The 13,646-nt window shown below is 49.1% G+C and overlaps 1 protein-coding gene across 2 annotated transcripts; it reads right to left on the reverse strand.

The window, feature by feature from the left end:
* Nucleotides 1-568: 568 nt before the first annotated feature.
* FIS1 (fission, mitochondrial 1) lies at nt 569-7,553 on the reverse strand. 2 transcript variants are annotated; one of them, XM_032431054.1, is made up of 5 exons: nt 7,071-7,553; nt 3,217-3,349; nt 1,784-1,860; nt 1,206-1,311; nt 569-874 (listed from the first exon to the last, which is right to left on the reverse strand). In XM_032431054.1, exons 1-5 carry the CDS (start codon nt 7,158-7,160, stop codon nt 777-779), a joined length of 504 nt encoding a protein of 167 aa, XP_032286945.1. In that variant the 5' UTR covers nt 7,161-7,553; the 3' UTR covers nt 569-776. The 2 variants fall into 2 exon arrangements, with proteins under 2 accessions (XP_032286945.1, XP_032286944.1); XM_032431053.1 differs by lacking the exon at nt 7,071-7,553 and adding an exon at nt 4,266-4,420.
* Between the last annotated feature and the right edge of the window lie 6,093 nt (nt 7,554-13,646).

Raw genomic sequence — 13,646 nt, forward strand, 5'->3', positions numbered from 1 at the left:
CCATCTCTGAGCTGACAACCGGGATGTCCTGAGTTTGTAACTTTTCTCAAGAACTCTTGCCAAATGCCCATTCCTGCCCCTGGGCAGCGGCCCCTCCTCTAAGGAGGATGACGGGGCGGGGCGGTGGGGGGGGGAATGCAGGAAGACAAAGGGAGGGAAGGGCGGAGGTTTTAGAGGAAACTGAGTGGGGGGCCCCCCTGGTGTGGAAAACTCCACGCGCTGAGAGGCAGCTGTGTGGGTCAGAGGAGACAGGAGACATAAATCCTGGCCTGTCCCCTCAGCTCTGCCCTTCCCGCCTCCAGTCACTGCTTTCTCCCAGGATTCTTGCACCATGCAAAGGCCTTGTCCCCGTCCCCTGTCCCCGTTCTGCCTACCACTGCTCAAGCACACAGCTTTGGAGGAGGGGGAAGGAAGGAAGGGCGTGGGGTCTGGGCAGCTTGGCGGACAAAGGCAAACCCCACACCAGCCACGGGGGGTTGGAGTAAGAAGGTGAGCAGGAAAGGACCACGGGTGACCCCCACCTTGGGGCCCAATGGAGCCCGCCCCTTCCTCAACACGGACACAGCAGTTCCCAAGCCAAGGCCCAGTTTTATTTACACTCATCCCGGAGCACATGGTTTGGGGCTACTGGACACGTCTCTGGGGAAAGGAGGCTGAACGCCAGAGGGCAGTGATGGGGTGCAGAAGAAAGAGCAAGGATGGATGGGTCCCCCCTCTTCGAGTGTCCTCCATAGGCTCCCACGTATCCCTGGGCAGAGGCGGAGGTGCAGTCTCCTTCAGGATTTGGACTTGGACACAGCAAGTCCGATGAGTCCAGCCAGACCCGCCACGCCCAGGGCCATGCCTCCAACAATGGCCATGCCCACTAGTCCATCTGGGAAAGGGAAAAGGGAGACTGTCAGGAGCCCAGCCCCCACAGGGACCCTGCCCACCGTCTTCTTTCTCCCTGCCCGATGCTCCTCGAAAGACGTGCCTCTTGCCCTGGAGGCATGAGGTGAGGGACGCCAAGGCTTGGAGAAAGAAGGCTTCTGAGGGACTGAGGAGGAATTGCTTGGGGGGGGGGCGGGTAGGGGGTCATTTAAAGGGAGACCGGAGAGCCCAGGCCTGGGGGAGGGAAGAGGACTTAACCAAAAGCCAAGAGGCGCCCGGGGACGCTGGGGCCCAGGAGAGTGGGGAGTGGAGGAGGTCAGAGGAGAAGCGTTCACCTTTCTTCATGGCCTTGTCAATGAGCCGTTCCAGTTCCCTGGCCTGGTTGTTCTGGGGCTCGGTCTGCAGCAGGCCCCGCACGTACTTTAGTGCCTTCTCGTATTCCTGCGCTCAGGGAGAACATCCCACCCACGCGCGCGCACGCACACACGCACGCACGCACACACACACACACACACACCCTCAGTCTTCCGTCACTCCTCCTGCCCATCAGACAGGCCTTCCCTTCACTGGCCCTGGGGGCTCCTCCCTCTCCCTCCACCCCCCCTCCTCCTCCCTGACTCCAGCCCCACCCCATGGAGTAGAGTCCACAAACCACCCCAACTGTGTGGGGGTGATAAGCTGGGGGAGATAACAACACAAGGCTTGGGGCTGCACCCCCACCTGAGGTCACCTTGCTCCCCACACCCTCGGCAGCTGGAATCTCTGTCTCTCATCTTCCCTCAGCCTGCTATCTATCACCTTGCACCTCTGTCCCCACCAGCACCCCCTGCCTACGGCCCTCCTCGGCCTTCCCGAGGACCAGGGCTCCCCCGTGGCGGGGAAACGAGAGGGCGCTGCGGCACTGCTGCCTTACCTTGAGCCGGTAGTTCCCCACAGCCAGGTAGAAGACATAATCCCGCTGCTCCTCTTTGCTCCCTTTGGGCAGCAGCTCTGGGGAGGGTGGAGGAAAGAGGGTGAAAACCGCTTCTCTCCTTTCCTAGTGCTTGTGTCCCAGAGACCCCGTCCACTCTCTGAACCCCTGTATGATCCTGGGAGAAAGTCACCGTCCTGTGCTTCCCTTTCAGCTCCGGCCACTCGTGGCTTCCCCGTCAGACCTCCGGGGCAGCACGGACCCAGGCTGCCGGACACCCGGGTGATCAACACCCTGGTCTCCATGCTGCAGTCAGCTCTGGCTCATCTAAGTGAACCGACAGGAAATCAAGGCGCTGGAGAAGCCAGAGGCGCCTCTCCTCACTTCTAGCACCGCGCGTCCTCACTGCGGTCACTTGCTGCCCAGACTAGTGTTCAAGTAAGTGTGCCCTCTCTCCCCCTTAAAAAAAAAATCAGCTAGAAGCTCATCTTCTGTGAGCATTCCCTGAGTGACATGACCTGATTCTTTGTTAATTCAGTGACTTCCCAGAGGCTTATGTGCTCGGTTGTATGCTATGCAGTAGAATTTGGTAGTTTTGCGGGTGTTTATCAATCTTCCCAAGTGTCTGTTCTGTCTCCTCAACTAGAACTGGCAATGCTTAGAGACCCCATCTACAGCTGTGCCCAGCTGTAGAGGAAACCTGAGAAATCTGAATGAGCCAAATGGGCAAATGTAGGGTGAAGTTATTTGCATTAGAAAAGACTTGTTTTTATAGATTTACAATGGCCATCCTTCGCTAGTACGCTGTTTGCGTACACATGATTACTTGACCAAGAGAAACGGGTACAGGAGACAGAGAAATTTAAAGGTCAGGTATTGTGGCCTCTGACAAATGGTGACCCATCCAAAACCAATAGGAAATAGGATTCCAATCAAAACAGCACCATCTGCTCCCAGGTCTGGGGGCCTGTCTTCTGTACTTCTTCCACACCACCCTCATGGAAGGTTTTCAACAGCTGCTGAATAAGCAACATGGTGGGGGCGAAGAGCGAGGGTCTGGGACACACAGGACAGAAGCTTCTAGTCCTAATTCAGCCACGAATTCATTAGCTGTGTGACCTCAGACAAGTCACTCTCCTTATGGTCAGGCTACCAGATTGCCAGAGTCCTGCGGGGACTGCCGTGCTCTGACTCTGTTTGGCTGAACAAGGATGAGGTGGTAATTAGCCAAAAGCACCCTGGGAGAAGCCAGGCTAAGGGGCAGCCCTTTGTCGCAGCTCTTTACAGAAAGATAACTGCGAGGTGACTATTATAGGCTCCCATGTTGAAAAAGGATCCCAGCACTTGAGATGGAGGGAGTGAACGAGGCCATGGCAGTAGAGGGCAGATCCGGCTGGCAGCTGGGAAGGGGAGAGCGGGGCAGCCTAGCTCCTCACCCTCCAGCAGGGCGATGCCTTTCCGGATGTCATCGTTGTACTTGCTTCGCACCAGGCACCAGGCATACTCAAACTGCGTGCTCTTGGACACGGAGCCTGCTGCCTTCTCAGACTGAAATTTCTTTTCAAACTTCTGCCATAGGAGAGGAGAGGAGTCATTTAGAAACGAAGGGGCCCGCCATTCTCTAGCAGGACCTGCGTGTCCAATTCCCAGTTAGCCCCATCTTCCCCAGTCTCTGCCACATTTCCCTCGCGGGTCTTGGCATCCGGCACCCCAGGTTCCGCTAGCTTCATCCCTGGGACCCAGACCCAGGGATTCTGCTTCTTAGCGAGGGGCTGTCTCCTTGGACGGTAACCCCCGTCCGCTTCCCTCCCCCTAGTGGTACCGAGCGGAGATGCCGCCTGCCGGCGGCTCCAGGCACTGCTCCCGAGGCAGCTGACCCCGAGTGGCTAAACAGTAAACACGCTGTCAGAACTGCTCAACCACCACCCCCGCAGTCCCTCGTCGGTGGCTGCTTCCCCCAACCAGCCCCACCCTGTCGGGCCTGGACCTTTTCTTATCTGCAAATTAGGAATAAAAACAGTCCTCACAGTGCCCACAATAGCCCACAGAGCTACAAAGATTGAGATATGGCCTGCAATGCACTTAGCACCGTTCCGGATTCTGAGTAACATATGAAAGAATCTTCATGGTAGTTGCTATATTCCCCCCCCCCCCATCACTGAAGGAACAATTAAAAAAAAAAAAAAAGGTGTCCGCACCCTGACCTCCTAACTCCTGCACGCGCCCAGAACCTGTCAGTCTTTCCACGCCAGACTGCAGGCCCCGAGTGTGGGCGTGGCGGCGCAGAAAACTACAATTCCCATTAGGCTACCGGACAAAGTAGAACCTCTGGGCAGGGGCCGGACGCTGCAGAGGATGCCGGGAGCCGTAGTTCCGCTTCCCTAGGCAAAACTGATGCTGGGTAGAGGGTCTGGCCCCAACCGGACTCTCCTCGGGACCCGCCCGTCCGAATATTCCCTTTCCCTCCCTCGAGGCCAGGCCTCACCAGCAGGTCTTCCACAGACACCAGCTCGTTCAGTACGGCCTCCATGGCCGCCGCCCCTGCAATCCTCACACCTAGGTCGCTACTGTGCCACCGTCTCCATGGCCTACTGGCAGGGCTGGAGAGCCACTTCCGTCGTCCGGCGGAAGCGGGCCCCTTCCCCATCGCAGAGCCAATCATCTTACATAGCTGACGCCGACCCCGCCCCGCTCCGCCGGTGGCGCCCCGCCCCTTCCCCCCTGCGCCGCCAGCGCATACGTTGGGGCTCTAATGCGCACACTCCGAACGGTCCCTCTTTCACCCCCCCCCCCACCTGCGGACCTCTCACAGTACAACTCGATGTCCCATGTTCGTCTTCACGAGTGCCCCGCGTGTGCCTTCCTCCACCGAGGCTGCCTTAATAAGAGTTTGGACCTATGTCTTGGTGGTTAGCCCTTGGGCTGAAAAATTGAAGAAGGAGGATGGTGGAGGACCCGCCATGATCTTAAAATTAGGGGGGGACCAGTCTAAACCTACCTCCCCTCTGGCCCCACCCCCTCTAAGTCTAGGAAACCGGAGGCTACGTTACCTTTCGGTGCCTGTAACAAAATCATAACTGGTACCAAGGTTTTTAGGGCCTCTGCTGACTTACAAGAGGATTGACAACAGGACCACTTAACCATTCACCCAGAGACTGGGATACATACGAATAGGGGATACTATGGAAATCTTTAAATGGGAATTTAAAGAAAAGCTGTTACCCCATTACTTGCAGAAAGGGTCCAATCTTTTAATGCTTAGATAAAGCCTCCTCTGGGTGTGCCTGAGGGGTAAGATCTGCCGTGGGTCATGGGCAGCGAGGAGCTGTCAAAACATGGGAGAGGTAAATGTTCAGTCCTCTGGCACCTGGTCTGTGCAGTGATGGGACTGGGTAGGTAGTGACTTTCAAATTCTTTTCACCTTGACCCACAGTGCTCCAGTGCACATTACAATGTAAGTTCCATGAGGGCAGAACCTGGATCTTGTGTCTCTTTGCATCCCCAGCACCTGGCACAAGATCAATGTCCAATAAATATTTGTTGAATAGACATGAAATAAAGCGAACAATAGTAAAGAGGGCAGTGCAAATGCAGGGATTATCATCCAAAAACCTTTCATGTTTGCAAAGCCCCTTTAATTTTTTATTTTTTTTAATTCTCAGAATAGCCTTGTGAGTCAGGTAGGCAAGAGATAGTCTTCTCTACTTAGCTCCAACAGCTGAAATGACTTTGATAGGGGGAGTCTGTTAAAGAATAAAGAGGAGAGGATAGGACAAGTTCCTAAGTACATTCTAGCTATTCATCTTGAAACAATTCAGGCCTAAATTTGTAATTTTTTGCTGGTTTACAATAGAGGACCTCCCTTAAGCAGCAGGATGAACTAGGGAGGAACAACTCAGGTTAATTTAAAGCCTAGAAGGCAAAGCAAAGCAATCCTGGGAAACCATTTGTTTCAAGTACAGCAGGAAAATTTAAAACGAAGGTAGTACAGTAGGAAAATTAAAAATGAAACCCCGCAAACTACCACGAGTGCTGCTGAAATTGTAATACTGGTTTCACCGTCTTAGCTAGCAGCCAGTATTTTTAATTCACGCCATTTGTCAGTTTGTAATTATACACTTGTGTGATAACTTGATGAATGCCACCCTCTCATACAAGACTGGAAGCTACATGAGAGCAGGGTCTGTGCTATATTGCTCATATTATGCCCCTAGAGCCCAGCTCAGGACCTACCACCAGTAGATACTCATATAATTTATAACTGTTGCATAAAGAGATATTGTTGTTGCTATTATTAACTTTTTGGAAAGCAGTGAGGGAAAATGAGTAAGAGCTAAAAGATGCAATATTATCTGACTAGTAATCTCCTGTGGAAGCATTCAACGAAAGCAAAAAAAAAAAAAAAAAAAAAAAAAGGAAAAGCAAGACAGGAAGACATTCATTCCTGCATTATCTGTGGAGGTAAACAAACAACAAAAGCGCCAGGGAATGGTTTTATTAAATGATGATACGTGAATATAATGAAATAACAAACAACCTTAAAGTCACAGTCATATGGATTCTTTGCATGTGGATTGTAAGATTCAAAACAAAACAAAAAAGCAGGCACTTCTCAAATTTGGTTCTGTAAATGGGCAGAAAAGAAACTGACATTTTTGGTTGGTGGGACTAAGAACTAGAACTGGCACTTGTTAGCACATTCTGGGCCCTGGGCCCCTCCCTTGACTACACCGTTAGTTGCGAGCCTGCTCTGGTCTTTTGCCCTACAGCACCTTGTTGCTGGGCAGCCCGGGAGAAGAGCTCGGCAAACACCCCCTAAACAGGGTTCCACTATTTGTGTTCTAGTCTTCGGCGATGCTCACCTCTACCTCCCACTTTCATTTGCTATCCAATCAGGAAGTCCTGTCCATCGCAAACTGACTCATTCATCCACCCAACAAACATTAGTTCTGGGCCTACTGTGTACCAGGCACTCTTCGGAGTGCTGGGCAAGAGAAATGAACTAAACAGACACCGTCCTTCTCTCATGCAAGTTACCTCAATGGAAGAAACAAGACTCTTAACGAATAAGTGAATGTCAGGCCACCCCCGTCTCCATTCTGTCACCATACTTCATACATACGTCAGATTTTTTTCCCCCTCTTCCAAACCCAGCCTGGCTTCCAGTTGTATTTTAAAGGTGCAAATCAGAGCTCCAATGTCCTGCTTAAAAATACCATCTGGGCTACGCAGAACATTGTTTAAATGTCTTCTCACGCCCACGAAGCCCTTCAGGGTCGCCCCTGCTTACCTTCCCAGCTTCATCTTCAGGCACCCTCAATCCTGCACGGCGAGACGTTTTCCTGGCAGCCGCCTTTCTTCCACCCGGAATGCTCTCCATTCACCAAACACCGGAGCGCCTACAGGGCAGGCGACTGCCAGCCCCGGGGGCCGTTCCCCCTCCGGGACAGATTCCTTCGATCCGGCCCCCGCGCCTCCAGCTCCTCGGCGGTACAGAGTTGATCACCCAGTCCTGCAGTCCTTGACGTGGACAGGGACTGGGTCTCATTCATCTCTCTGCCAAAGGCCAGGAGTCCAAGCATCGTTTGTGGGGTGAATGAAAGAGTAACGACGGGAGCTGTACAGACGACTCTAGGTGCGGAGACGTCTGCACTTCCGGGTGCTGGTTACGTTGGCACCCGAGGAAGCGAGGAGTCGGGGGTCTCCTCCCGGGCTGCTCTAGGAAGAGGGCTCGGTGGTCCGGAGGACCCGGGGGAGCCGCCGGCGCGGTGCGGGGGAGGAGAGCGCCGCGTGGGTGTCGCGCGGTAGCCGCCTCCTCGGGGAGGCGGGGCCGAGCGGACACCGGGGCGGGGCGCGGGGGGGCGGTCAGGGGGAACTCCGATGGCCAATTAACGGGCTGAGCTCGGAGAGAGGGGCGGGGCGCGGCGCGACTTGGAGGCGGAGCGGGCGGCGCCGAGGCCTGGGAGTCTCCAATTTCATCTCCCCGCCCCTCCTCCCCGCCTCTGTAACTCTGGGGTGACGGAAGTGCTCCCTGCTCACTCTTGCCCCAGAGACGCTCTCTGTAAATTAAAATTTAAAATTACGTGTTGTCCCCTTTAGAGTCTGTCTCGGTACAAAAGTGTGTGATGGGTACACACAAACAAGGTGCACACGAAATCACCTGGAATCGTTAAAAATGCAGAGTCTGATTCAGTAGGGCTAGGGTGAAGCCGGAGAGGTTTCATTTCTAAGAAGCTCCCAGAGGATGCTGATGCTGTGCGTTCTCTAAGACGCTTTCAGGAGCAAAGGTGTGAAAGTGCAGTCCCAGAACCGGCAGCATAGGCATCCCCTGGGAATTGTTTGGAAGTGCAGATCACTGGACCCCCACTCCTAAACCTGCTGAATCAGAAAGTCTGAGGGGGGCGGGGGGGGGGGGGAATGCAGGCAGTCCGTGTTTCTACAAGCCCAATGGATAATTCTGATGCATGCTGGAATTTGGGAGCCAGTGGATATTGGAAAAGTCAAACAGCCTCGACTGTCTATAGACTTGTGATCATGGTCAGTTTGCCTTAATCTAGCTAAACTTCAGGTGAAAAATCAGGATAAAAATACTAATGCCTTCCTAGTGAATCTCTTATAATGAGGAAATGTGAGATGATGAAAGTAAAGAACTTGGCGCACCTAATAAGCATTCTAGAAAAGTTAAGCTGTCATTACCATTCAAATGGACCGCCAAAGGGCGATTCGAGAAGGGGTAACTCACCTGGCCTGAGGTGCTAGGAAAGTCTTCCGGGAAGAAACCTGAGTTGACATTTGAACCAGAATCTTGAAGAACAGGAATGCCAGGTGAAGGTGAGAAAAGGCATTCTAGGAACAGGGAGCACCCTAGGTAGTCTCAAGAAAGGGCCAGGGGTGGGAGGGAAAGTGTTGTGGGAGGACTAGAGGACAGGTGACTGCAGAATAAATCATAGAGACCCTGCAAGCCACGCAGTGATGCTTACACTTCATTTTTTAGGTAGAGAAAATACCTTTAAAAGAAGGGCAGGATCTGCTGTATTTATTGTAACTGCAAATCTTGTGACTAGTGTGGAGGCTGTTCTGAGGGGCAGAGAGACCGGTGTAAAAGAGATGGTGATAGGTCAGGCTAGAATCAGCAAAGATTTAGGCTAAGGCATTGGCCCTGAAAGTAACGGGAAAACAATAGAAGGAGGAAAGTTTTCTCTGATAAAATGGACAAAACTTGGTGGCCCAAATGGATATGGAAGACGAGGGAGTGAGAGGACTCCATGACTGCATCCAGGTTTCTAGCTTGGTGTAAGGGTGAACCATTCTGAGGTGCCTGGGTGGCTCAGTCGGTTAAGCGGCCGCCTTCAGTGCAGGTCATGATCCCTGGGCCCTGGGATTGAGCCCCACATCCGGCTCCCTGCGCAGTGGAGAGCCTGCTTCTCCCTCTTCCTCTGCCTGCTACTCGGCCTACTTGTGCTTTCTCTCTCTCTGTCAAATAAATAAATAAAATCTTAAAAAAAAAGGGGGGGGGTGAACCATTCTCTAAATACGTAGAAGGAAGAGCATGTAGATAGAGATTGTACAAATAGAAGCCAGAACTCCAGGGACCAGAAAACCTTTCAGAAGTAGGCAGAAGAAAAAAGAGACAAGGAGCATGAGAAGTGGACCTAGGAGCTGCCAAAAGGAAGTCCAGGAAGGCTGGTGTCCTGAGAGCCAAGAGAGATTTCAGTCGATACCAGTGGGCAATTATTTTAAAAGTTGCAAAGACGCTAAATAGGACGAGGACCGAAAATAGGCCACTAGATTCGACACCGGTTGGTTATTTGTGGTGAGCTTAGAGAGAGTAATTTCACTAGTGCAATAAGGATGGGAAGAGATTTTTTCAAGGATGAGGCAGGGACAGGGGGAGTAAGCATATGGAAAATAACTTTAAACTATTTTTCTGGTCCACCAAAGTGGAAAAGACAGGGCTCCAATGGTAGTGACCCCAATAATATTACCTCTCAATGATGGTGATTATCTGCAAAATCATTCATTTGGGGCGATGAATAATTTCATTTATTTGAGGTACCTCTTGCAAATGACTGAATTTTGGAGAGCAGTGACACAGACAAAGAGGGTTGTTTCTGTTTTGTTTTTTTTTCAAACAACAGATGAACCTTAAATTAAACTATTTAGGTGTGATTTTCCTGCTTGTCTATTCTGGGAACAACATCACCTTTGCCATTTGCCACTTTGGTTTTAGAATCTGGTAAAGAGAAGAAGAAGGACAAATCACAAAGAGGCAAGAGAATTTCCTAGGTCAGTGAGTTTTCATTCATTTCATTCAGCACTGAATTCAAGCTGCCAAAAGAAGAACCAGAGTGGGGCACCTGGGTGGCTCAGTCGTTAAGCGTCTGCCTTCAGCTCAGGTCATGATCCCAGGGTCCTGGGATCGAGCCCTGCATTGGGCTCCCTGCTCCGCGGGAGGCCTGCTTCTCCCTCTCCCACTCCCCACTGCTTGTGTTCCCTCTCTCGCTGTGTCTCTCTCTGTCAAATAAGTAAATAAAATCTTTAAGAGAAAAAAAAAAGAACCAGAGCATCTTTCACCCCAACCTTATACATTGCCCTGGTCCAGCTCTGAGCTACTGGATTACTGACTTTAGGAATTCTTTCAGGACTCAGTGACCTTCCAGAATGTGGCTGTATACTTCACCAACGATGAACGGAGTTGCTTGGACCAGGGTCAGGGCCCCTTTTTCCAGAATGTCATTCTGAAGAATTACAGGAACATGGGTTTACTGGGTAAAGATTCTGCCATATAGACAGGAAGCTTTTGAAGGTATTTTGTTGTTGTTTTTGCTTTTTGGTTTTTGGGTTTTTTGAGAGAGAGAACGAGAGCACACAAGCAGGGGGAGGAGCAGGGGGAGAGGGAGAGAGAGAATCTTGGGTGTGGAGCCCAACACGGGGCTCGATCTCACAACCCTGAGATCATGACCTGAAATGAAATCGAGAATCAGATGCTTAACCGACTGAACCACCCTGGTGCCCCAGCTTTTCAGTTTTTGTTGTAATTAACATTCATTGCTTCAACAACCACAACTCAATTTAGCTATGATTTGCTTAAGTTCCATTTTGTTGATGTCAGTTGAGGAGATAATGGAGCATGTACTGGGCTGCAAAGGAAAAGGGGAGGTTGTGAGTGACCAAAAATTTGCCCCAACAAGTAATGTTTTCATTAATTGAGTAAATTTGGAGAGGAGCAGGTGCGTTTGCCTAAGGCTCTCCTGACTAACAATCAAGCCAAACAGTGACATATTGACCTTTTAATTTTAGTCCAATGTAAAATATTTATTTTGCGATAGAGTTTGTAAATGATTTGTTGTTGTTGTTGCTGTTGTTGTTATGACTTTTTGGCTTTGCTGTGTTTTTAGATGTCTTTGTATTTTGGTGGCCACTGTTTGTTTTGTTTTGTTTTTTTACTTTGTTAAAGATTTCATGCATAGAACTGGGAAAAAAAAATCCTTGGCTATTCAAATGTAGGCAAAACTAAAAAAGATTCCTAAAACCGTAATTAATTCCATATATCCTATATGAAATACATTTAGTCTAATAAGTGCCTCCTTAAAATATAAATTTAAGGTGGAAATACACTTAATGAATTGGCTGAAAACCCCATGAAACACTCAAAACTAGGTGAAAGAGAAAAAAATGCATGTAAAAACATAAACATTCTCAAATGAGGAGGAATCGTTTTATTTAACAAATGATGGGAGAAAGCTTCCTGACATTGCCTTGGCAATGATTTTTTGGATATGAAACCAAAAGCACAAGCAACAAAACAAAAATAAACAAGTAGGCCAACATCAAACAAAAAGGCTTTTGAGCCACAAAAGAAACAATCAACAAAATGAAAAGGCAATTGATGGAATGGGAAAAAAAATATTTGCAAATCATGTATCTGAGAAGGGGTTAATCTCCAAAATATATAAAGAACTCCTATAACTCAAGAGCAAAAACACAAGTGATTCAATTTAAAAATGGCCAAGGACCTGAATAGACATTTTTCTAAAGAAGACATGCAAATGGCCAATACGTACATGAAAAGGTGCTCAGCATCGCTAATCATCAGGGAAATGAAAATCGAAACCACAATGAGATCTCGCCTTGCACCTGTTAAAATGGCTATTATTCAAAAGACAAGCAATAACAAGTGCCAGCCAAGATGTGGAGGAAAGGGAGCCCTTGTGCACTGTTGGTGGAATGTAACGTGGTGCAGCAGCTATGGAAGACAGTATGAAAATTCCTCAAAATATTAAAAATAGAACTACCAGATTATCTGGCAATCCCACTTCTGGGTATATATCCGAAGGAAATGCAATCACTACCTCGAAGACATATCTGCAGCCCCATGTTCTTGTAGCATTATTCCCAACAGCCACGACATGGAAACGACCTAAGTGTCCCTCGATGGATGAGTAGATAAAATGTGATACACACACACAATGGAATATTAATTATTCAGCCTTAAAAAGAAGGAAATCCTGCCATCTGGGGACAACATGGATGGAACTTGAGGGCATTATGCTAAGTGAAATAAGCAGACAAAGAAAATGTTGTATGATCTCACTTATATGTGGGATCTAAAAAAGCAGAATTCATAGAAACAGCAGAATGGGGGCGCCTGGGTGGCTCAGTCGGTTAGGCGACTGCCTTCGGCTCAGGTCATGATCCCAGGGTCCTGGGATCGAGCCCCGCATCGGGCTCCCTGCTCGGCGGGATGCCTGCTTCTCCCTCTCCCACTCCCCCTGCTTGTGTTCCCTCTCTCTCTGTGTCAAATAAATAAATAAAATCTTTAAAAAAAAAAAAAAAAAAAAAAAGAAACAGCAGAATGGTGGTTGCCAGGGGCGGGAGGTGGGGGACATGGGGAAATGTTGGTCAAAGGGTACAAACTTCCAGGTATAAGATGAATTAATTCTGGGAATCTACTGTAAAATATGCTGACTATAGTTCACAACCCAGTGTGATATGCTTAAAGTTACTCAAAGAGGAAACCTTAAGTGCTCTCACCACATACACACACAAGTTGGTAATTATGTGAGGTGATGGACATATTAACTAACCTCACTGTGATCATTTCACAATATACACTTGTCCTGAATCATCACGTTGTACACCTTAAGCTTACAAGATGGTATATGTCGATTATATCTCCATAAAGCTGGGGAAAATAAGATGTTAGATGACTGATTATAAGTAAATGTATTAATAGATTGATTAAACCATTGGCTTTAAGTGAATTATCTTTAGGCAATTGATTTTAAGCTAATTGGCTTAGAATTACTTAGATTGTGTTGCATTTCAGTAGATTTAGTTACTTAGTTAATAGATTAAGAGAGATCGAATCATTGACCATTTAATTATGTAAATTGATCAGAAGTCACAAACACCAATGCTTTTAGAGTCTATTGGTAATAAGATTGCATTGAGGGGCGCCTGGGTGGCTCAGTTAGTTAAGCGTCTGCCTTCGGCTCAGGTCATGATCTCAGGGTCCTGGGATTGAGCCCTGTTTTGGGCTCCCTGCTCAGTGGGGAGCTTGCTTTTCCCTTTCCTTCTGTTCCACCCCCCCAGCTCATGCTCTCTCTCTCTCAAATAAATAGATAAAATCTTAAAAAAAAAAAAAAAAAAGATTGCATTGAGATAACTTTCTAGGCCCAAGATGGAGCCCTTCCCGCTCATGCTTCTCCATAAGCACATCGAAACTTATGCAGCTTCTATGTCCCTGTAAATGCTCAGGAACACAGTCGATGCAATCAGCCAATCCCCAAACACCACGCCAACTCACCCCAAGCCAGGCTGACTAGATGGCCCCAGCCAATCAAATATTTTCTTTCTCTTCCTC

This window comes from Phoca vitulina, unplaced genomic scaffold, assembly GCF_004348235.1.
Source record: "Phoca vitulina isolate PV1807 unplaced genomic scaffold, GSC_HSeal_1.0 scaffold45, whole genome shotgun sequence".
In the NCBI taxonomy this organism is placed as follows: domain Eukaryota; kingdom Metazoa; phylum Chordata; class Mammalia; order Carnivora; family Phocidae; genus Phoca; species Phoca vitulina.

Coding starts and splice junctions, on each gene's coding strand:
- FIS1 (XM_032431054.1), bottom strand. CDS start 7,160: ATGGAGAGCATTCCGGGTGGAAGAAAGGCGGCTGCCAGGAAAACGTCT. Junction 1,861..3,216: donor AGGCATCGCCCTGCTGGAGG/GTGAGGAGCTAG, acceptor CACCCTCCCCAG/AGCTGCTGCCCAAAGGGAGC. Junction 875..1,205: donor TGACAAGGCCATGAAGAAAG/GTGAACGCTTCT, acceptor TCCCTTTCCCAG/ATGGACTAGTGGGCATGGCC.